This window comes from Euphorbia lathyris, chromosome 10, assembly GCF_963576675.1.
Source record: "Euphorbia lathyris chromosome 10, ddEupLath1.1, whole genome shotgun sequence".
Classification (NCBI taxonomy): domain Eukaryota; kingdom Viridiplantae; phylum Streptophyta; class Magnoliopsida; order Malpighiales; family Euphorbiaceae; genus Euphorbia; species Euphorbia lathyris.
Window position 1 is genome coordinate 54,171,215 of NC_088919.1, and position 24,857 is coordinate 54,196,071.

The following is a 24,857-nucleotide window of genomic DNA, read 5'->3' on the forward strand; positions in this document are numbered from 1 at the left end:
TTGATATGTATTTTGCGTTAAGTACTCAGTATAACAATCACTCAGCATGCATTTGCATAAATCATTCAGCACAGAAATTCACTCAGCATAAATTTACATTTTAGAACAGGAATTTACTGAAGAGGATTAAACATACCAATGGCTTCTCTCAGTATGCTGAACTGTTCACGAGCCAGTGGCTTTGTGAAGATATCCGTAAGCTGCTCATCCGTTGGGACGTAGGTCAGCTTTATCTCACCCTTGAGTACATGGTCTCTAATGAAGTGATGCCTTATGCTGACATGCTTCATTCTGCTGTGTTGAATTGGGTTCTTTGATAGATCAATTGCACTTTTGTTGTCGCATTTGACCTCAATTGTCTTTGTTTGAACACCATAGTCTTCAAGTTGTTGCTTAATCCATAGGACTTGAGCAACACAGTGACCAGCAGCAATGTACTCAGCTTCAGTGGTAGACAAGGCTACTGACGTGACGCCTGCTTCTTGCTGAACCAGGATACAAGGCAGCTTCCTAAGAAATGACATCCTCTAGAGGTGATTTTCCGTTCTAGCTTGTCTCGACCATAGTCAGCATCAGTGTATCCAACGAGTGTAAAGCCATGAGTGTTGGGATACCATAAACCTGCGTTCACTGAGCTTTGCAAATATCTAAGGATTCTTTTTACAGCTATGTAATGAGATTCCTTAGGGTTAGATTGATATCTAGCACAGTAGCATACTGAGAACTGAATGTCCAGTCTACTGGCTGCTGTCTACTGACTTACCATTCTCGTCAGCACAGAGGACAGTGTCAGTGCCTATAGGAGTGGATATTGGCTTGCAATTTTCAAGATCATATTTCTTCAATATCTCCTTGGCATATTTAGCTTGACTGATGAAGATGCCATTCTTTCCTTGTTTGATTTGAAGTCCAAGGAAGAAGTTGAGTTCTCCCATCATAGACATTTCAAACTCAGTCTGCATTTGCTTGCTAAATTCCTTGCACATTGACTCATTAGTAGCACCGAAAATAATATCATCAACATATATTTGAGCCAGCAGGGTATGTTTACCCTTTCTCTTAATGAATAAGGTTGTATCAGCTTTGCCCCTGACATAGTTTCTAGTCAGTAGGAAACTGGTCAGCCTCTCATACCAAGCACGTGGTGCTTGCTTGAGGCCGTACAGAGCCTTTTTGAGTTTATAAACGTGGTTTGGGAATTTAGGATCCTCAAACCTTGGAGGTTGATTAACATAAACTTCCTCGTTTATAACTCCATTAAGAAATGCACTCTTAACATCCATTTGAAACAGTTTAAAGTTCATGTAAAATGCATATGCACATAGAATCCTAATTGCCTCTAGCCTTGCCACTGGGGCAAAGGTCTCACCGTAGTCAATACCTTCTTGCTGACTGTAGCCTGAGCTACAAGCCTTGCTTTGTTCCTGACTACGTTTCCTTGCTCATCCAGCTTGTTATGGAAGACCCATCTTGTTCCAATGGTCTTTTGACTCCTTGGATGTGGCACTAGCTCCCATACATCGTTTCTTCTGAATTGGTCGAGTTCCTCTTGCATTGCACTCATCCAGAATTCATCTTCCTCAGCATCAGCGAAGTTCTTAGGTTCCTGAACTGAGACGAAGGCTACATTGCTGAGGTACCTCCTGAGTTGGTTTCTAGTCATCAGGGTATTCTCAGCGGCATCAAGGATTGCACTCTTTGAGTGCCCTCTTGGAATCCTTATCTCTTTGGGTAGATTGATGTCTTGTGCTGTCTGTGTTTCAACAATCTCTGCAGGTGAAGATTGGTCAGTGAAAACAATATTTGGTTCACTTTTACCTTTGGTCAGCCCTTGAGGGAATGACTCAGCGGCTGTATCTTGATCAGCGGGTGCTGAGTGTGGATCATCCTCGGTCAGCGGCAGATATCTTCCTGCAGGGTTAGTTTCGTCGAACTCAACATGTACTGACTCTTCTAAAACTTGAGTTCGTTTACTGAAAACTCTGTATGCTTTGCTGTTTGTTGAGTAGCCTAAAAAGATAGCTTCATCAGCTTTTGAGTCAAACTTAGCTAGGCTATCTTTAGTGTTTAAAATAAAACATTTACAGCCAAAGGCACGAAAGTATCCAATGTTGGGCTTTCGTCCTTTCCAAAGTTCGTAGAGGGTTTTCTTTAGTATATGTCTAACAAGAGCCATATTAAGAATATAGCACGTTGTGTTAACAGCCTCTCCCCAAAAATACTTTGGAAGCCTATGCTCACTCAGCATTGTTCTGGCTATTTCAACCAATGTTCTGTTCTTCCTTTCAACAACCCCATTTTGTTGAGGCGTCCTAAGAGCAGAAAAATTATGGTCAATGCCACTGGCTTCACAGAATTCAACAAACTGTTGGTTTTTGAATTCTCCACCATTATCACTTCGGATGTGAGCCAATTTTAGGTCTTTGTCATTTTCAAGTTTTCTAACCAAATTTGAAAATGTCTCAAAGGTCTCATCCTTGCTACTCAGCAAGATGACCCAAGTGTACCGAGAGAAGTCATCTACAATGACCAAGGAAAATCTTCTTCCACCCAGACTCAGCGGCTGGACTGGACCGAAGAGATCCAAGTGTAGTAATTCTAACGGACGCTTAGTTGAGACAATGTTTTTGCTATGAAAAGATTGTTTGGTTTGTTTTCCAGCTTGGCAAGCGTGGCATAATTGATCTTTTTCAAATCTAAGTTCAGGCAGTCCCTCAACCAATTGCTTTCTTGCTAATTTGGCCAGGAGGTCCATGCTTACATGACCAAGTCTCCTGTGCCATAGCCAGGAATTTTCTTCCTTTGAAACTAAGCATACAGTTTTTGAAAACTTTTTCTCTAAGTCTAACATAAAGACATTATCAATCCGAGGGGCAGTTAAAATTAACTCATTTGTTTTTCCCTCGTATATTTTACATCCAGTAGCATCAAATATAACTTTTCTCCCATTGTCACATAGCTGAGCTACGCTGAGTAAGTTATATTTGAGTCCGTTGACTAGGGAGACTGACTCAATAGTAGGATTACCTCCGATGGTTCCTGACCCTACTATCTTACCCTTTTTGTTGTCTCCAAAACTTACGCTTCCTCCTCGTTTACGCTCAAACGTGATGAACTGAGTTTCATCACCAGTCATGTGCCTTGAGCATGCGCTGTCAATATACCACATCTTTGACTTCTCAGCACACCCCAGGCTTACCTGCATTGTAACTAGTTACTTTTAGGTACCCAATTCTTTTTGGGTCCTTGCTTGTTAGGTTCAACAGGTAAAGCATCATATTTTATTTTATGGTGGCATACTTGGACAGTATGGCCATTCTTTCCACAGAAGTCACAGCTGACCTTCCGTTTAGGATTTTTTACTGACTGGTCAGCACCCCAGTGCTGAGCGTGCCAGCACACCTTAATGGTGTGTCCTTTCTTCCCACAGAAGTCACACTGGACATTCCGTTGGGGATTCCATCTCTGCTGACCAGTACTTCGGTACTGAGCATTCAGAGGAATATTCCTTTTGTTTTGAACCTTTAGTTGGTTCTGGATATTTGTGACGTCCTTTCTCAGTTTCTTTGAATCTGATTGGACTTCAGAGACAGACTCATGTATGATCTTCATGTTATCATGCAAGGTTGAGTTGTCCTGAAGAAGGTATCTGAGGTCACTTAGCTTGACCTCTTCAACCTCGTCACAACGCCTGCTGAGTGCTCTAATTTTCTTATTACACTTTTTGACAAGTGTATAGAGATCACCTCAGGGCATTACCCATTTCGTTTCTGAGCTGGGAAAGTGATATTACCTCATTTGATTGCTCCTCATCGTCAGATGCAACGGAGGGGTCAGCATGCTCAGAGACGCACGGCTCAGCAAGTTCGTCAGCCATGAAGCATATCTTCGCTGACTCGGTGGCCTCAGCTTCTGTTGATGAAGACTCATCACTGTCGCTCCATGTAGCCACCATTGCCTTTTTGCCGTTCTTCTTATCTTTCCTCAGCGTGGGGCAGCTTGACTTTATATGGCCAGTTTGATGACATTCAAAGTATGTAATGGGCTTTGAGTTGTCTTTTTTGTATTTGCTGTTGCTGGACTCAGCTTTATACTTATCAAACTTTCTGTAAGGCTTCTTAGAATATTTATCATTTTTCCTGAACAGCCTTTTCATCTTCCTTGTGAACATAGCCATCTCTTCATCATCTGTTGAGCTCCCATCAGTGGAGTCAGCTTTCATGACAAGAGATTTCTGCTTCTTGTCTTCAGACTTTTCCTTCACCTAGAAGTTTTTCATTGATATCTCATGGGTCAGTAATGAGCCGATGAGTTCGTCATATTTGTAGGTGGTTAATTCCTGAGCTTCCTCAACAGCGGTCTTCTTTGCTTGCCAGTCTTTAGGAAGACTCTTGAGTATCTTTTTGACTTGTTCTTCCTCAGTGAAGATCTTCCCATGTCTCTTGAGCTCATTGATGATGTTGGTAAACCTTGCATTCATGTCAGATATACCCTCATCATTGTTCATTTCGAACAGCTCGTACAGTCTCATCTGCTGGTTCACCTTGGACTCCTTTACTTTATTGGTTCCTTCGTAGGTGACCTCCAGCTTCTTCCAGATCTCTTGCGCCGACTCACAACCTGAGATTTTATTATATTCTGCAGCATCGAGCGCACAGTGAAGTATATTTATAGCCGAAGCATGATTTTGTAGCTTTTTGAGATCATCCTCTGTCCATTTGCCCTCAGCTTTAATAACTGTTTGGCCAGCCACAACTTCGACAGGTACAAATGGACCTTGGACTATGGATAGCCAGGCACTCATGTTTGTAGCCTGAATGAAATTTTTCATCCTATTCTTCCAGAATGTGTAGTTAGACCCAAAGAATAGGGGAGGCCGAGTAATGGATAGCCCCTCAGGTAAGATCTGAGTTGTTTGGTTTCCTGGGAGAAACCGAGTGCTGTTTTCGCCCATAGTGGGGATCAGCTCAAGGTGGTTAAACCTTTTACAGTGAGCTTTTAAGTTCTGATACCACTTGTTGGTCCCTTATAACGTTACAAGTATAGTTCCAAGGGGGGTTAGGAACTATTTAAAAATTTTAAGCTAGGGCAGACTTCTTTTTCGTGAGAAAAAGGTTTGAACAGCGACGCTGAGTGAATAGCAAGATACTGGCTTAGTCAACTAGTGACTAGGTCAGTTTTTTTACTTGAGTCAGGAGATAGCACTTAGAGTCTATTCCTGAGCTCAGATATTCGATGCGCACAACTCAGCTTGACCTCTTTACTTGGTCAGTTTTTGTTTAAGCAAGTAATAAATATATAAAGGAGTTTAAGGTTAGAAATATGTTACTCAGCAGATTTATCCAGGTTCGGCCTCCAAGCCTACGTCCTGTCCCCGGAACACGTTCCGAGATTTCGAATTCTCTACTGAGCTCTTTAACGGTAGAGCATCAAACCTTTTACAATCTTAGCAACTAAGTATAACAAGAGTACCTTCCTCTATACCTCTACTCAATCCTAATCTCTCACTGAGTACTATAACCGAGTACTCAGCCTCTCCTTTCTAATCTCTAGAAATGATAAGTGTTTGTCCTAAATAATGATTGCTAAGACACCTTAGATGATTGAATAATCACTCTAGACTTTTACACAAAAGATATGAAGTTTAGTGTAAGATTACTTTGCTTTTTCTTGCAGAACTTTGCGTAGAAATTTGGTCAGCGTAATGGCTTGATCAAGTTCTGTATTGAATGAAGCAACTGATGGCACTATTTATAGAGACGTCTGAGGTGTCGGTCATTTCGAATTTCGAAATAACCGTTGGAGGGAAACGGCTTCCTGTCGTTGTCATCCTGACTTGCTCAGAGCTCTCGGCCAATCAGATTTGAGTATCTTCTGTCCTCGGTCAGATTTTGGTCAGCTCGGCAAAGTGTCTCTCCATTTATGGTAATGTCAACTAGATAGCATACTGTGTCTTCTGAACTTTACCCAAAGTGGAAACACTTTGTCTGGAAGTTGTTCTTAGCCAGCTGTTATCTTGTACTGTTTGTCGAATCAACTCAGCAGCTTCGTCCCGAAGTTGTTCCCTGAAGGTCTTCTAGATCCTTCTTCCGTTGAGTTGCGTTTTGTCCATAACGACAACGTTTTGACATACGCGGGCCGAGTTACCTTAAGCTGTTTGACTTGGGCTTTGACTTCCGTATTGGGCTTGGCCCTTTTAAACTTTGTATCTTATAAACAATTTAACTCAACATTGAACAAACACATTAGTAGTATAAATCAAAGCATTTAAACTTAGTGTGTTTAGAATATGTTTTCAATTATACTTAAACAATTTTGTCAAATCAAAATTATGTGGAAAGGTGTTTCAACATTATATACTTGGTATAAAGATCTACAGAGATAGATCAAGAAGACTGCTTGGTCTTTCACAGGCTACATAGATTGAAAAGGTGCTAAAGCGGTTTAGCATGCTTGAATCGAAACGAGGTAACTTGCCCATGGTGCATGGGATAAAGTTAAGCAATCATCAATGTCCTAAAACCGAAGATGATAAGAAACGCATGGCTGTAATTCCATACGCCAGCGCAATCGGTTCGATTATGTATGCTATGCTTTGCACTTGACCTGACGTAGCGTTCGCATTAAGCATAACGAGTCGTTATCAAGGTAATCCGAGTGACGAGCATTGGAATTCCGTCAAGAACATTCTTAAGTACTTGAGAAGGACTAAAGATATGTTCCTAGTGTACGGAGAAGGGGATCTAAAAATAGAAGGATTTTCAGATGCCAGTCATCTCACGGATGAGAACGATTTTAGATCCCAATCAGGATACCTGTTTATCTTGAATGGGGGCGCGGTCAATTGGAAGAGTTCCAAGTAGGGAAGCGTGGCTTTCTCTACGACCGAGTCTGAGTAAATCGCTGCTGCGGAGGCAGTAAAGGATGCAGTTTGGATTAAGAAGTTCATTATCGAACTTGGTGTGGTGCCTGACATTGTGAATCCCATTACTCTGTACTGTGATAATAATGGAGCCATTACACAAGCAAAGGAACCATGGTCTCATAATGCATCCAAGCATTACCTAAAGCGATACCACCTTGTAAGAGAGATTGTTGCAAGAGGAGATGTGAGAATAGAAAGAGTACCTACAGAGGTCAACATTGCAGATCCGTTGACAAAGCCCTTAACCCATAAAGTACATGACCGTCATCTAAGTTCTACTGGCATAAGTTGTAGAAACAATTGGCTTTAGTCCAAGTGGGAGTATGTTGGGGTTTAGTGTCCTATAGACAATTGTTCCAGGATATAAACCTAATGTAAATGAATAGTTTTTTTATATCATTTGTTTTAATAAGATATGGTTTCATAACTGTATAAAGGAAACCTCCTTTAAAGAACTAAATAAGTCTAATAAAAGGAAATCCCTGAGTTTATTTAAAGTGATTATAAAGTGTTCATACAAGCATGAAGTGAGACGAAACATTATAATAAACTAATAAACTTAAAGTCACCCCAAGTCAAATGATATGTTTTGAATAGGGATTGACATAACACTGTTGAGACTTGCATGTAACAATGTTTTCTGTCGAGACATAGAGCTGATCTGACAAGCTTTAGATATGAAGATATCTGAACAGTTATATGGATCCAATGAATGGAGTTCATTAGGATTGGGGACCCGACTTGAGATAACAGGATGGGTAGATTTATCCTTGTCACTTGTTCATCTTATTGGTATTAATAGGTATAAGTAATCTTAAGACTCAAAGGAATGTTAATTAGTGATTCTGGATTATGGAATGTGATGCTTTGATCCTGTTGTAACACGATCCATAACAGAGATGACTCTGGGGTGTGTACGACAGATGTTGGGTATCACAGGACATAATTGCAAGACAGTTATACATTGGATTGAGCATTTGTCACTCCTAATAAATGGGAGATACGTCCAAGGATCGCTTGTGGAAGACTTAACTCTAAATCCTTGCAAGGTGATAGCTTAAGACTTGAAATGCAGATTTCACTTAACCTGTCTAATTGGAGTTAACTCGGCCTGTACAAGTAAAACGAATGTCTCGCTATATGTGACTTGACATTGCCCATAGTCATAAGATTCAGTTCAAGGATGTAGTTGACAAAGGATCGAATTATACTGTAACTAATACGGAAAGGTTAACGACGGAATCAACCTGTCTTCTTATAGCTCTGGGGGAATGTTTCGGATTTGTCAATCACAGTTCGCGCACTCATTTTGTTATACAAAGATTAAATATAATTCTGAGAAAATTAATTTAATAGTTGTATACAGCTAGAAACAATAAGAACCTAATGGGTCACACATAAGACTTGGAACCAAAAGAGGAATGGATGTTAATTAATAGATGGAAGCCCAATATAAAGGCCCAAATAATGGAAAGGGAAAATACATGTATTATATATATACATATGAGAATTAATTTATTTTAGTCAATTATGATTAGATTATAATTGTGGATAAATTAATTATGGAATAATTAAGTTAGAAGATTTAAAGTGATTAAATTGCTTCTAAATATTATTTTACCAAACAACCTAATATTATCTTTATATTTAGATATAACTTTAGATAATATTTATGAAGTTTTTATTTTAGAATAAAATTGTAAAGAAGTTATCTAAAACCATAGATAATATTTATGAAGTTTTTATTTTGGAATAAAACTCCAAAGAAGTTATCTAAAAACCATAGATAATATTTATGAAGTTTTATTTTAGAATAAAACTAAAAAGAAGTAATCTAATTCTATCTAACTAAAGTTTAGATACAAGAGGCTATATATATATCCCCTTTATAGGTGTACTTGGTTAATCCCTAATAGAGAGAGAATTTCGACCAGTCTATTGTAGAGGAAGAAATCGCTCCGCTCGCTTCCATTCTATTGATTTCATCTCTTTCTCTCATCCTTGATCTTGTATTGATTAATTAGAGGCAATCTATCTTGATTGCTATTACTTGGTTGAGTTCTAATATCGTTTGATTTGTGTTTTGTTTTATGCTCGTGAACTCGGATTAAGAGTTGAGGGCACTTCGCTTGCAACGGTAGATAGTTCATCAAAAGGTATTTCCTTCTATCCCTCTTTATATGAAATAACAATTAACGGATCTTGGTTTAAAGGAAATAGGTTAAAAAAATTTATATTTCCGCTGCCAAACGTTTGCCTATTTTTCTTCACTAATGTGCAAAGGGTCCCCCATGTTCACGCCAACAAAACATAGAATCATGTTAGCAAGTGATAAGGGCAAGTTTACATTCTTTTATCAGGACATATAGTACTTGTTTGAACTTAGTTAGTATGATTGTTATCCTTTGTGGTTAATGTTCATTAATAACAATTCATATTTTGATTTCAATATTTGTTTAGTCTTTTGTTTTTTTTTGCTTTGTTTAATGTGCTTGTTTTCCTTTTGTTTAATTATGTCTAAATTACATTATCTTTCATCCAAATTCATATTTAAGACCTTACAAAGGTTAAGACCTTCGAAAATTGTAGGCTTGACAACCCTAGAAGTACCTATGGATCTTTAGTTTCTGATTTTAGGTTCGACCATACCCCAGCAGGACTAAAAGAGTTGATTCATGATGTGAGGGGGTTGACTGGATTAGACTTAGACCAGTGTATTTTCTTGCATAAAATTCCATTAGAGCACCAAAACACATCTCATTAGATCAAACTTACCGCATTCCAACTCATTCACACTTGTTAGAAAGAGGCAATACTAAAAATTTGTCTCGCATAAAATATGAGTACGAGTAGTGTTAACTTAGAATAAAAATCAAATTTAATTTTTTTCTTAGACATTAAGAAAGCAAAGTAGGACAATACTTGCTTAACAATAACGTCTACCGATTTGACACCTGACCTTTACCAGATTATTACTTGATACGACAGTGTATACTTTCCCTTAACCACGGTTAGGATTCTTTTCAGTGCTTGCTCGAGATTTAACATCACTTAAATATGCATAGTATACACTTTTAGAAACCTATCATTGCACCAACTAGAGTTATGTGTGTTTGGATATGGGTTTGGTGGATTTTTCTAGTTGTTCCCCACATAGTCACAATGTTTTGGGCTAGATGAGCCTAATTTGATTCCTAAACAGTTGATATTGTGATGAGGACCGCTACAGAAATCGTAGTATTCTTGCTTGACTTGCACAACTAAAACATTCATTTTTCCTATCTACTTGACTGACTATACAACCTGAGTTGATAGTTTAGCAATAACATCACTTCCTTGAAATTATGACAATTTCCTTACATCACTCTTTACAGAGTGACAATTATAGCTTTTGTTTATCACTCTTTCAATCAATTCATAGAAGGCTTGTGGTTCAAGCTCTTTCGGGTTACCATTTACAACATATTCAATTTGGATTTTGTAAGCATTGGTGACCATATTGTTGAAATTTCGAACTTATCCACATTGGGTTACCATGATTTGGTACCTTTCACAAGTGCTCATTCTAATGTTCTCAAACCTCTGATAAATATTCATCTTCCTTTTGGAAGAAGTGAGAAACTTTATTTCTCAATTTAATTTCTTGTTTGGTGGGAAATATTTTATGAGAAATATATTGCCATTGCTTTCCATATTGTGATAGATCCAAATTGAAATTTTTTTAGCCAATTTCTAACTTTATCATTTAGTGAAAAATGAAAAACCTTTAATCTTATAACCTTGTTAGACACACCCCTATTTATTCTGAACGCATTACACATTGTAACACAGTCTTGAATATGTAAATTAGGGTCTTCATTTTGTATCCTCCAAGTTCAACAACCGCTTCGAGCATTTGTTTTATAGAGGCTTTGATCTCAAATAAATTGTTCCCTTCATTTGACAATATGATGTATGATGAGTGCTTCCTAATGGACGTTTTGGAGTAACCTTTCATTTTTAGTCTTAGATGTTGACCTCCTCCATTATTTTCTTCACGTGCTTCACCATTTGGTTTGTTTTCTTCATTGTCTTTTTCTATCACGGCTATCTATTCATATTTTTCTTCTACAAGTCCTTTTTATCTTAGGATCTAGCAAAAAATAAAAGATTCGCATAAACTATGAACAACTAGTCCAATCAAGACACACAATCAATAACCAAAATAACCGACCGAAATTATAGATTTTAAACTAAAATCGAACCGAGTAGACCAAATAATCAAACCAAAAAATCCAACTTCATCGTTTCGATCGGTTATTTCGATTGTTGAACACTCTTTGTTGCCATTATTTTATTTTATGGGAGAATTACAAAACTAACACTTTTCAATGGAGTAGTTTACATTTCTAACTCCTTTTAAAAAACTAACCAAAACTAACACATTTCAACAAGTAACTTCCAAGTTTGCCCTCATTATTCCTAAACAGAACTTCATCTCTCTAACGTATCAAACGCTGCGATAGGAAGAGGAGGTAGAACGAGAAGCGACAACGACACACTCAAAGAGGTGAAGAAGCGAAAGGCGGCGATAGGAAGAGGAGGAGAAGCGAACGACGAGGAGAAAGAAGGAGAAGCAAATGGCGGCGATAGGAAGAGGAGGAGAAGAAGACGAACGACGGATGGAAGAGGAGGAAGAAGGCGGCCCTTTTTCCGGCAATCTCGTCCCAATATATATTGTTTCTCTTCCTTTTTCATGTTTTTTCTGGTTGTGCGAACCCCAAAAACAGTAGCATTGTTATCTGAAAATGCATTTTGGTTGGAATATCAGTTTCAGATTTCCCCCCGACAATGTCGATATTTGTAGATATTTGTAGATATCTGTAGATATTGTAGATATTTGTAGATATTTGTAGATATTTATTGATATCGACAAATATTGTAGATATCTGTAGATATTTGTCGATATCGACAAAGATTGTAGATATCTACAGATATCAACAACACATATCTACAGATATCTACAGTGTCGAAATCTGTCAGATATCGACATAAATCGACAGATATCGACACTGTCGGGGAAAAATGTCTGAAACTGATATTCCAATCAAAATGTATTTTCAGATAACAATGCCACTGTTTTTGGGGTTCGCACGATCAGTAAAAACATGAAAAATGAAGAGAAACAATATGCATTGGGTTGTAGAGAAACAACCTGCTAGATCTTAACGATGAATCGACTAAGCTTTAAATCTTTTCAATTAAACTAAAAACCAATGAAAAACTTATATGATTGTAGAAATTTTGTTGTATGAACTGTGAGTTGGATTTATTGTTGTAGTATTTGTAGTCGTTCTGTAGATTGTTCTGTTCTTTAGAGAGAGAGCGCGAGAAAGAGAGAGAGAATCGATCGATAAAGACACACAGTTATGTTAAGGAAGAAGATGAGGGCAAACTTGAAAGTTACTTGTTGAAATGTGTTAGTTTTGGTTAGTTTTTTAAAAGGAGCTAGAAATGTAAACTACCCCTTGAAAAGTGTTAGTTTTATAATTCTCCCTTATTTTATCTGAGGTCAAAACGACTTCGTTTCGTAGGATATAAAGGCAAATAAAAAAGAACCCTAGCTTATGTAAGCTGCGTTCTATCTGGTTGTCGAATCTTTGTCTCTATCTATCTTTATCGATTTTTCGGTTAACAGGTACTTCTACAGCCACCAGTTCGCTCCCCGGAGGCCGTCCTCCTCTGCCAGTCCCTCCGTTGGTCTTTCACTACTCTACCGCTGCTACTCCATTGAGTTCGCATCTGTCCCATTTCCACGAATCCAAAAGACCAGCTAGTGGAGAGAGCTGGGAAGGGGAAATTAGATCATGGATAGAGAATGGGGTTCGAAGCCCGGAAGTGGAGGCGCTGCCTCTGCTCAAAACGAGGCTATTGACCGCCGTGAGCGTCTCCGCCGCCTGGCTCTGGAGACTATCGATCTCGCAAAAGATCCGTATTTCATGCGAAATCACCTTGGAAGGTAGATGAAGCGAATAGATATGTAAATATGCGTATTTTCGGTCTTTTATTGATTGTTATTGTTGACGAAATTGTTGTTGGAGTTGTATTCTTGTAGTTATGAGTGTAAGCTGTGTCTGACTTTACACAACAATGAAGGGAACTACTTGGCACACACCCAAGGGAAGCGACATCAAACCAATTTGGCTAAGAGAGCTGCTCGTGAGGCGAAGGAGTCCCCCGCCCTTCCCCAGCCCAACAAACGCAAAGTTAATATTCGCAAGACAGGTAACTCTCTTTCTCTCTATGTTCTGATTACTGAATTAGGGTTTTTAAGTAGAGTGAAATGTGGTTTCAATTTTAATGGCAATGATCTTTTGTTTTTGTGAAATTGGTAATCTCTGTTAAGGTTGTATAATTTGGAACAGAGATGTGCTTGTTTTGATCTTGGTTTCTTGCTAACGCTTTTGGATGGGTTGCATGGTGTGTCAGTAAAGGGAGGGAAGGGAAAGTGTTTAACCCTCTTTGACATCCTAATTTTTCCAAACCTTATTAACCCCTTACCTGTACAAATTCATCTGCCTAAACATAAGTTTATCACTAATCCTTACTTTATTAACACTCTCAAACCTCCCCACCAAACGAAGTGTAAATGACTTGGAGAAGTCTGAAGTTATGCACGTGGTTTCTTTTAAGTGGGATATCTAATTGGATGATCAAAATTGCATTTGGTTCCTCAAAGTGAGATAGAATGAATCTTAGAAGCCAATCTATCAGTGGCAAGTGTTTGCTTGCGTTGTTCTTTACCTGCTAGGCTGCTACTCTGAGGACGTAGAATGTAAATATGATAGTTCATATAGAGGAATAAATGAAACCAAAACTTGAGGATTTGAAGTCACCAATTGGATGAAATCTTTAGGATTTTCTGATGCCAAGTTCATGGTGTTACCTACAACACACAGGGTACCCAGTTTCATTTTTACGACACCTTCTTCTTATTAGGTTCAAATTCAATTGAGTCTGAAATTAACTATTGTTCTGCTTATCAGCATTCTTTCTTTTGGTTTATAGCTTGGTCATTTTGGTTTTAGCTAATTCCTGAAATCTTAATATTTAGGAATTGCAATTTCATTTGAATTCCCTGGAAAACTCACTGTACCAAAAAGAACCATCTATAGCCCTATCTACGTAGATTTTGAAGTGCAAAATTTCCTTTCTTAAAATTAGAGGACTCAAACGTTGTTGCTATTTCAGTCAACAAAGCCGCATTTTCTGTCCTAGAGTTTATGCATAAATGATACATGAATCCAATTGAAGTAAATGACAAGGTATCTCTTGTATGTTTGCAAATCAAAAAATTCTGAATCCGTTGAATAAATAGAATATGTACAACTGCCAAAATCTGAAGTGAACATCTCCAGTAACTAACTAGAATTTTGTGGCCACGTCCAGTCTTCTTGTTCACTGGAGGTTAAATTATTGCTTAAACCTCCTCGTGCACAGCTTGCAGTCAAAATGAGGATAAACTTGTATTAATGGATTTGAATTCCACTGCCTTCAACTAAAACTATCCACCAGTAAAGGAGTTGTTCTGGAATCAGTCTTGTTCTGTAGCAGAAAAATGATGCATATGGATTTTTCCATAAAGTTATTTTGTAATGGATTTGCAAGTTGCGACCATTTCTGCTATTTGAGCTCAGATGACAATCCGACAATGCTTTCTTAAATTAATTTCGTTGACTCTTCTGATTTGCACTCTTTTGTTAAATGAACCCAGATCTCTAGAACAAGGAACTTGGATTGGTTTCTGAATTTGAACAATAAATGTTTATAGTTTACATGATTTATAACCAGATTATGGGAGTAGTTGTGCTGTGAAGGTAAAATATCTTGCATATAACTCTGAATTCGTCAAATTGATTTATTATTGTTGGTTGCTAATTCTGTAATGTTTTTTTTTTTCCTATTTTTTATTATTTCAATTTTATTTAAACTTGAAACTGCAAGCAGTGAGGTAGTGATTTGATTATTGGATCTTGAATTTAACAGTGTAACTTTTGGTTTTTTATGCAGTTAAAATTGGCAGGCCTGGTTATCGTGTAACAAAACAGTTTGATCCGGATACGAAGCAAAGATCTCTTCTTTTTCAGGTATGGATTCAATTAAATTGTTCATTACTACCACCCTTTGTTATAATTCAAAGGATCATTGGATAATGATTTGCTATGCTCTGCAGATAGAATATCCTGAGATAGAAGACAACACAAAGCCAAGGCATCGATTTATGTCATCTTTTGAGCAGGTTTAGCCTGTTAATATTCCTTTCAAGTGCTTCTAGCAATATATACTTAAAAACTGTTCTTCAATGCCGTTTGGTTTTGCAAGCATTGCTTGTCCCTTTGTCTTCTTTCTCTCCTTTCTTAGTGAAAATTTGTGTTGAAGTATTTCTAATCTTGTTTTTGTGACGTGTCTGCAGAAAGTGCAACCCTACGATAAAAGATACCAGTATCTTTTATTTGCTGCAGAACCTTATGAGATCGTTGCTTTCAAGGTCAATTTGCTAAGTATAAGCTGTACTTGTCTAATTTACTCTTATGGCCAATATGTTAAGTATTTAATCTCTGTGGTCTGTTTTTTCTGTTTCAGGTTCCTAGCACAGAAATTGATAAATCCACTCCTAAATTCTTTTCGCATTGGGATCCGGACTCAAAGATGTTCACGGTTAGTTACACATTTGATGCTCAAACACATCAACCTCTCTTTTAATCTGCTGCTGGTTGTTCTTTGGTATCCTTTTATTGCTGAAATATGGTGTTGCATTTAGAGAACTTGGCCAACCCTGGTCAAGTCTCGAGGCTTCTCTGTCCATTTGTTTTATTTTACATTCTTGGATGTTTCATTTGCATTCTAGGTTACAGATAACAATTTTCTTTTCGGATTATTTTGTCGGAGCCTTGGCGCAACGGTAAACGTTGTTGTCTTGTGACCAAGAGGTCACGGGTTCGAGTCTTAGGAGCGGCCTCTTGCCAAATAAATTGGCAGGGGAAGGCTTGCCCCCAGTACACCCTCGTGGTGGGACCCCTCCCCGGACCCTCGCTCAGCGGGGATGCGTAGTGCGACCGGGCCGCCCTTTTTATTATTTTGTCGGAGCATTATCTGATTCTCTTTTGGTTGTTGGAAATATCATCATTTGCAGTTACAATTGTATTTCAAGATAAAGCCACCAGAGACAAACAAACCACCATCTGCCCCACCAACAAATGGTGTCGGAGCACCTCCGCCACCACCACCACCACCGCAGGGGCTACCAGCAGGAGCTAGACCACCACCGCCACCAATACCTGGATCATTGCCCCCTCCTCCTCCCCCAATGGCAAATGGCCCTAGGCCTATGCCTCCTGGTGGAGCTCCACCTGCACCGCCTCCACCTCCTGGTGGTAGTGGTACAATGGCAAATTTCACTCCCGGTGCTCAGGCAGGCAGGCCTCCAATGCCACCACAAGGTTTTCCTGGCCAACAGATGTAGAGCCAGGACTCTATCCATCTCCACCCCCAAAATATCTTTCAGGCCTCACAGCCTTCTGAGTTTTTGTGAGATTTGATGCACAATGTTCATGTTGAGCGGCTAAAGCGGGCTGGATTTATTTCCTTGAGATATGTATGTATTCATTTAAATTCAGCAACTTTTTTTTATTTTCCTGAAATTGAATCCTCCCATTTTTGAACTCTTTTATCCTCATTAGTCTTTTAGCTCTTTTGCAGATCAAGCTTTATTGTGAATGTTAATCTTCCATCTTTGATAGCTTACATGAGGAATGTTACTGTTTGTTAGGATTGATAATCCGGGTTCGTGTCATATTCGTATTATCTATATTCGTATTAAACGGATTGTATGAAAACAAAAATTGTTACTTGCGCATAAAAGTGATGGATCATTTAACTCAATTGCATTATGGATCCAATCCCAAAATGCTTTTCTTCCTTTAAAAGGAGTTGCCATTTCTTAATACCTTCTCCTAGACTGCTTCTTGTAATTCATTGAAAAGCAAGTTGATGCTGACTGAATGGTGCAATATGGATTTATGGTTTGGTTAATGGCTGCCTACAATTAGTTGAAATCGTTTGATTGACAATTTATTTCACGTAATTATCATTAGCGTATTCGTATAATCTATGAAATATATAAAATAACATAACATTATAATATGGCAATCGAATAACATTATAAAATACCATAAGCAATTTTATTTTTAATATTTACAATGGTGAACATACCAATTTCTAACTAATGAATGCTCGAGCTTTCACCCGACTCCACTTGCATCCTTCCATGTTTCGGGACTATTTGATTAGTACCAAGTCCTAATTAACAGCAAATATAGAATATATTTGAAGTAAAAGATGGATTGTCAAGCTAGAAAATTAACAAATATAAGAGTACATGAGATAAACGAGACAAAAAAAAAAAAAAAAAAGAGCTAAAGCAACAAATTTTACAACTGCAAGGGCTAAGGGATAACTTTCTCCTAAGGCTTCACAACTAAGACTACCATACATTTCTTGTGATGTTGGCATAGTAATAGTAATGGTTTCTTGGGATGGTACTAATGGGTAGGAATTTCATGGATATTTGGTACCATTTTAATGGAATTGTTCCAACCATGTATGAAACGGATAAAGATGAGAATGAGATTTGAAAAACTACTTGTGACAGGTATATGATGAAAATACCCCTCGGGTATCCGCTACCTGCCATTAATACGGATACAAATTTGAGAAAATAAATAAATAAAAGTATCAAGTTAAACTATTTTTAAGTGTTTTACTTTCTTATTTGAGTTATTTAGTATTTTATGTGTTTGAATTTTGAATTTCTTTATTAAATTTGTGAAATATTTATGTTATATATGTTTCGTTAAATTTGTAATTTATTTGATATATTTACTGATTCTTAACGAACTCATAAAATTCAGGGTGGTGCCAAAATTCGAAAATATTTAAATTATATATATAGGATCAAAATACTATAAAATTTATAAATATAATATCAAAATTCAGCGTTTTAGTCCTCAAATTGCTACACTTTGGGCTTCGGCTGTTGTAAATGCCATTTGGCTTATATGGATAGTACATAGCGGTGCAATCTTTGAGAACGAACCTCCTTGCCTTCTCATTACACTGCGTCGTCTCTGGGGCTCCATACGTGAGGCTGACTATCTTGCTACGGGCGGTATGTGGAATTCGGAGGCAGAGCGTCACATTATTCAAGAACTTGGTATTAAAAAACAGCCATTCTGAGCACTGCGAGTGATTTTGGTTTGCTGGCAGCCACCACCTTCCGGATGGATTAAGATAAATACGGACGCATCGGCGACGAGTAGCCCAGGCCTTGCAGGTTGCGGGGGTGTTTTCTGATCACAGCACGGCTTGTTCTTAGGAGCTTTTGCATACCCGATCCAACTTTCATTCTCCTACATCGCTGAACTGTCAGCAGCAATTCAGACAATTAACTTTGCTTACACCAAGGGGTGGCAGCAATTGTGGTTAGAAAGTGATTCCACTTATGTGGTTGGTTTGTTGTGTAGTCGGTCCAAACTGGTCCCTTGGTCGGTCCGCACGGATTGGCTTCAATGTTTACAACAACTTTTCTCTATGACGTTGACGATTACACATATCTACAGAGAGGGTAACCAAGTTGCTGATCTTTTGACAAATTTTAGTCGGACAAGTTTACAACTGACTTGGTGGGATACTATCCCTAACTTTTGTGCATCAGCTTATTTATATAACTTGAGCAAACGATGTGTTTATTGTTTTGCTTAGCTCTTTCATGTCTTTCAAGTTTTGATTCTTTGTAACTCATTCTTTCTTCATTTTAATAATATTGGTTTTGGGACCGAGGGTCTGGATAGGGGTGTCAACCTAGTTGGGATGTCTATCTCCCTTCCTTCCACGCACCACACTTTTAATTGAGAGCAGACAATGAGTTTCATCTGAACTATTATTTTGAAATTTATATTCTCGTGTGCTATTTTTTTTTTCTAAGTGAATTAGATGACAACAAAAAAATGATATAGATTTTTTTTTATTTAAAAGGTTGGTTACCGAGATGATAAGTGAGAGCAGCAAATCGGCTGACAAACACAAAACAACCCGAACCAAATATATTAAAAAGAATGAGAAGAAAAAAGGTACAAGTTACAATCAAAACAAGCTAGAGCGAAAAGAGAAAAGATAACAAAGTTTAACAAATTCTAAAGTATTCTGTTCTATTGGTGTCCTTATAGACAAAAGGAGCACAAAAGTCCGGAAAAGAGTTCCACCAACGGGGCTCCAAAAGTGATAGCGCGTGTTTAGAAAGGCAGTCAGCAACCGTGTTTACCTCTCTGTAAACATGAGAAATTCGTATGATTTGGTGGTGACAAAGCTGCAAACAATATAGCCAATCCTTTCTAATTTCCCAATGCACATCAGTGGACCGCGAAGCAAAAAGATTCACTACATATATCGAATCGCATTCCACCCAAAGTGGAAACCAATTAGAAATTGCTGCTTTTTTAATTGCGAAAATCACTCCCTTCAATTCTGAAAACCAGGCTTCTTTATTCCCTAGAGGAATAGCAAAACAAGCTCTAGGAAAACCTCTACAGGTGCGAAACACTCCTCCACAACTAGCCGTTGTCAAAGTAGCAGCACCATCGGTGTTAACCTTGGTCCAGGAAGTCAGTGGGGGCTGCCAAAAAAATGAAATTACTCTGCTCATTGGACGAGGAATTTCAGTAATGTTGAATTTTCCTAGGATTTCTCTGTCCGAAAAAGAACTTCCAATGCAACCTTTCCGAAACAAGTCGATTTCTTTAATAGACTTCCAAACCAAACGTAGCGCCGTGGAAATATTAGGATTGATGCTATTAAAAATTGCATCGTTCCTAGTACGTCAAATGATCCAAATTGCGCTAACAATAGCTCCACACCAAAGATTAGCAACTTGGGAGCTAAAAGGTACAAGCATTGCCTTTAAAACTAGATTATGAACATTGGATGAGCAGTCCAACCTTGCACAGAAGATCCTCCCAATAGTAATACAAATTTGTTTAGAGAATGGGCACTGACCCAGAATATGATCATGAGTCTCAGCATCGTTTTTGCAGAGAAAACAATATGAGACCAGGATGAGCCCGCGTTGCTGCAATTTTCCAGCCGTGGAGAGCTTGCCATGAATAGCCTTCCAAGTCGTCAAAGATCTTGAAGGAGGTAAAAACTCTTTCCAAATGAAAGAATGTCAATCTACTTTATAATTCTTCCGACGAATCCAATTAAAAGCTGATTTGACAGTGAAAACACCGTTGTTTGAGCGCACCCAACAACAAATATCCACCTCCGTGTCTGCAACAGAAACTCATCGTACCTCCGCTTCCATTGTCGAAGGTAAAATTGGTAAAGTATTCCAGCCATTTTCGTTGCGAAACTCGCTAATAGTAGAGCTGCGACGACGCTGTTCAGCTATCGAGAGACCAAGCTGATCAGCTAAAGATGGTCGTAACCAATTATCACTCCAAAAATTCAAAAGCGATTGAGTTCCGAAAATCCAGTAACTGTTTTCATGAATTTGAGACAATGATTGTTTCACCGAATGCCAAATTGCGGAAGTAAATTGTGAGCCGCGAATCACCCTCCCCGTTTTACAGAATCTCTTTCGAAGCAGCGAAGGGATATAATCATGAGATTGATATATAAACCAGCCTTGCTTAAGAAGCATAGCAGCATTTAAAGTCTCCAAATTTTTTATGCCCAGACCGCCTTCTTTTTTTTTTTGGCAAACAACAAGTGTCCCATGAAACAGAAATTAACTTTTTAGAATGGATGTTACCCGACCAAAGAAAGTTTCTCATTGCTCTATGAAGTTTAGCAATTAAAGATAAAGGCCAACGATAAATTGCAAGAGAATGGAGCAGAGAGCTGCTGATTACAGAAGTGATTAGAGTCAAACGACCCGCCATTGATAAGGAGCTACCTTTCCAATTATTAAATTTGTTGATAATTTTATCAGCAAGAGATTGCAAATTCGCTCGACCGGGGGGGGGGGGGGGGGGGGGGGGGGAGCACCAATGAACAAGGGGACACGCAGATAATTGAAAGAAAGATGACCGTGACTCATTTCCAGAGAGTTCATGAGCTTAGAAACCCTTCTAGCAGGTGTGGTAGGATTAAGGTAGAAACTTGATTTTTGCAGATTAACCATCTGACCCGACAAAGTCCCATACAAATCCAAAATTCTTCTAATTTCCCTGATATTACTTTTTGTAGCTCGAAGGAAAAGTAACACATCATCTGCATACAAAAATTGAATTGGAAAATCCACCCATTTAGAGTAATAGCAAGGCTGCAACCGACCCGCCATAGAACGATTTGATATTAAACGACTGAGGAAATCTTCCGCAATGCAAAACAACAAAGGGGATAAAGGGTCACCCTGTCTAACACCATGGGAACAAGAGAAATAGCCTCGATCATGACCATTAATGTTAATCAAAATCCGAGCAGAAGAGAAAAGAGCAAGAATCCAATCTCGGAATTTGATAGAAAACCCAAAGGCAGTGAGTACCTCAAGTAAGAAATTCCAATCCATGGTATCAAAAGCTTTCCGAATATCCACTTTGATAGCCATGTTAGCACCGTGTCGACTTCTATTCAAAAGATTAACACCCTCTGACGCGCCAGAGATACAATCAGAGATTCGCCTACCTTGAACAAAACCAAACTGCTGTTTTGAAATGATTTTATTAGCCACCGGAGCAAGGCGCGCCGCTAATATCTTTGTGATAATCTTTAAGCAAAAATTGCTTAAAACTATCGGACGAAATTGATCTATTGAAAATGCATCTTTAGTTTTGGGTATTAAAACCATAGTGCTAGAGTTCCACCCCGTAGACACGGAGCCAGAGGAAAAGAAGCTTTTCACAGCAAGGCAGATATCAGTCCGAATAATATTCCAGAAGCTTTTATAAAAATTACCTGTGAAGCCATCTGGTCCAGGTGCACTACTGCCATTCATATGTAAAATCGTCTTACGAATTTCATCGTCAGAAGGAACTGCAGTTAACAAATCATTATCCTCAGTATTCACCAAGCTAGGGATGATATTGTGCACCTCTTGCAAATTAACTAGGACACTATTGTTTGCGGCAAAAAGAGTTGTAAAATAATTAATTACATGTGTCTCAATTTGTGGGAGATCCGTAACAACCGCCCCCCAATGTTCAGCTCCTTTATGCCAAATTTAGATTTCTGTGTAGTGAACTATTGATGGAAGAAACCCGAATTCCTATCACCCGCCGCAAGCCACTTGTTTCTGCATTTCTCTTTAACATGGATTTCGTTTTGTGTTAAAGCAAGATCCAGATTCGAGTGCGCCTCTAATTCTTCCTGATGAAGAGCATCTGAAAATCCTTCATCACTAATACGTTGTTGAATGATGTCAAGGGTCATGGAGGCTTGATTAATTCGGGCTTGAAGCCAACCAAATGTGTCCACATTCCATCGTTTAAGCACAATTTTCAATCTGCGAAGCTTGAAATTGAAACGTTACATGGGAGTGAGATTTGGCGTTGGGATGCACCAAGAATTTTCAACAATTTCTCGCACCCCTTGGTGGGTAAGCCACATAGATTGGAATCTGAAACGAGCCGGAGCCGGAGAAGCAATCGCTACATTGAGCAATAAAGGGGAATGATCAGAAGAATGTCGCGGGAGGGCGACACAACTAATAGAATTCCAGGACTGAAAGAAAACCAAGTTTCCCATAGCCCTATCCAATTTACACTCCACTCTATTAAGTCCTCTTCTGCCATTGGACCAGGTGTAACTAGCCCCGCGGGTGCTAACTTCAGATAAATCCCAAGAATCAATAAAATTATTAAATTCACGGCAGGAAGTATTACTTGGAGGAGACCCAGTCTTCTCATGAGCTCCTCTCATCGCATTAAAATCCCCGATCAAACACTAAGCTCCTGCAAAATTACTAGAAACATTCGAAAGAGAAGACTAGAGATTACGTATCTCAATGTAGGAAACGCTGCCATAGATAAAGCTATAGCGATGAGGCATAGAGTTAAGGAGAATCTCCACCGTTATTTGTTGATTATGTATATCCATTATATTCACAGACAAATTCGGGTTCACAAGGAGCCAAAGGGTTGGCAACAAGTGCGAATTAGTGCAAACAAGAGTTAAATTCAACCGCATCCAAAAGGAATTAGGTATGTTTTGAAAATGTACCATTGGTTCAAAAAGGCATAGCATGTCAGGTTTATGAGTCTGACAGAAATTAGATAACCTTTTTTGGGTAAAGGCGTTACCAATTCCTCTGCAGTTCCAATAAAGAACTAACATCGGAAACGGGGTGGAAGCTGGGGTGTCCTTTGTGACATCCTAACCGGGCCTTCAGGAGATTTCTTATTTTTTCTATTTCGTTTCTTCAACTTGGAAGTCACCGAGGTCCATTCCCCTTCGTCATCTTTCTTTTATTTTTCCGTATTATGTTCATTAGTTTCAGCACCAACATGAGCCTCAATATCCTCCTGTTGCTCATATTCTTCATCTTCATCACATTCATCTGCCCAAGAGGTTTTGCTAGGCGAAGAAACATTGGTATTAGCCTCAATAGTAAGTAAGGAGGATATGTTTTTAACCGTTTGTCTCCTGTCATAAACTATCAATCGTTTAACATTGATCTCTGCTTGGCAAGATTTTCCAGCCTCACATTCACTAACATCCGTTTCCACTATAACTTCTGGCGTGTTTACAGTTGTCATGATGTTTTCCTCTTGTCCCAAGTTTTTCTTTTCTGAATTCGTCTTTTCAGTGGCTGCGGATTTCAAAGGATCCATACAATTAGTGCGCTGTTGCCAAAACTGTTTTGGAGGCGGTGCTGGTTTGTCAGAGTTTTTCCCATTCTCAATCGGATTATTCACTATCTTTTCAGGTCGTCCTTTATCCGGTTTATTTCTGCGACAATTCGCGGTGATATGCCCTACTGATTTACAATCGCAACAAAACCCTGGTAAATTCTCGTAGAACAAGTTTACCCAAACCATTAAGTCATCAATGTCCACCCTAATTTCAGTTTGTAATTTTTTAGAAAGATCCAAGTCCACTAAAATACGAGCATAATGGCCAAATTCCCCATCAAGAGTATTCCGATCAAAACGTAGGGGAACTCCAACAATTCTAGCGATATCGACAATAATTGATCGGTCCCAAAACTCCCATGGAAGGTTGTACAATCGTACCCACACCTGAGCAGTGGTTGTTTTATGATTTGACGGATCAAACCCTGGAGTCCAAGAGGATAAACGAAGAATACCAGGTTTTAGGGCAAGCGATCCCCGACTCCAAACAGTATTTAGATTTTCCTCAGATGGAAAAATAATGTGAAAGAACCCCTTTCCCAACGATATTAGCTTCCAACTCGTATTGATTCCCTATATTAAACTCAGTTTGGCCTTCAAATCAGAGTGTTTCCAAGGTAATTCGCCCTTTGCAAGTGTAATTCGGCCAATAACGGAATATTTGCATGCTGCAACTCTGCAATTGTATACCTGTTGAGATATTTTGATGGCCTTTAGGCCTCCAATGTCCTGAATCAAAGAGGGTGAAGGACTAGGGTTTATCGAATGGCTGTTGTTTTTAATGGTTTTCACCACAGTGTCTGCGTAGGATGATTGTAAAATCGGAATAGCCACAGTCGGAGGTTTACATGGCGCAGCGATGGAGAAAAGCTCAGCGTGGCCAACATGATCGTCTATCGTCAAGCCAAACCGAATCGGAAAAATTGCAGAGACTCAGATTGCAGATTCGAATAGATGGCGACTGGTGACCAGCATCGAAGGATGGCCGGAGAAGATGAAGGCGCTGATTTTAGTGAGCGTTTCACGCTGCAGAGAAAAACCTAGAT

General features: G+C 38.7%; 1 protein-coding gene across 3 annotated transcripts; it reads left to right on the top strand.

Moving 5' to 3' along the window:
* Nucleotides 1-12,630: 12,630 nt before the first annotated feature.
* LOC136209557 (uncharacterized) lies at nucleotides 12,631-16,846 on the top strand. 3 transcript variants are annotated; one of them, XR_010677579.1, is made up of 8 exons: nucleotides 12,631-12,923; nucleotides 13,020-13,189; nucleotides 14,975-15,051; nucleotides 15,138-15,203; nucleotides 15,378-15,452; nucleotides 15,548-15,622; nucleotides 16,098-16,559; nucleotides 16,653-16,846. XR_010677579.1 is itself a non-coding variant. In XM_066001052.1 (7 exons), the coding sequence occupies exons 1-7, from the start codon at nucleotides 12,772-12,774 to the stop codon at nucleotides 16,425-16,427; spliced, it is 945 nt and encodes a 314-aa protein (XP_065857124.1). In that variant the 5' UTR covers nucleotides 12,631-12,771; the 3' UTR covers nucleotides 16,428-16,846. The 3 variants fall into 3 exon arrangements, 1 of the variants encoding a protein (XP_065857124.1); XR_010677578.1 differs by having other exon boundaries at nucleotides 16,664-16,846; XM_066001052.1 differs by having other exon boundaries at nucleotides 16,098-16,846.
* The last annotated feature ends 8,011 nt before the right edge of the window (nucleotides 16,847-24,857 follow it).

Coding starts and splice junctions, on each gene's coding strand:
- LOC136209557 (XM_066001052.1), top strand. CDS start 12,772: ATGGATAGAGAATGGGGTTCGAAGCCCGGAAGTGGAGGCGCTGCCTCT. Junction 12,924..13,019: donor ATGCGAAATCACCTTGGAAG/GTAGATGAAGCG, acceptor GTATTCTTGTAG/TTATGAGTGTAAGCTGTGTC. Junction 13,190..14,974: donor AGTTAATATTCGCAAGACAG/GTAACTCTCTTT, acceptor TTTTTTATGCAG/TTAAAATTGGCAGGCCTGGT.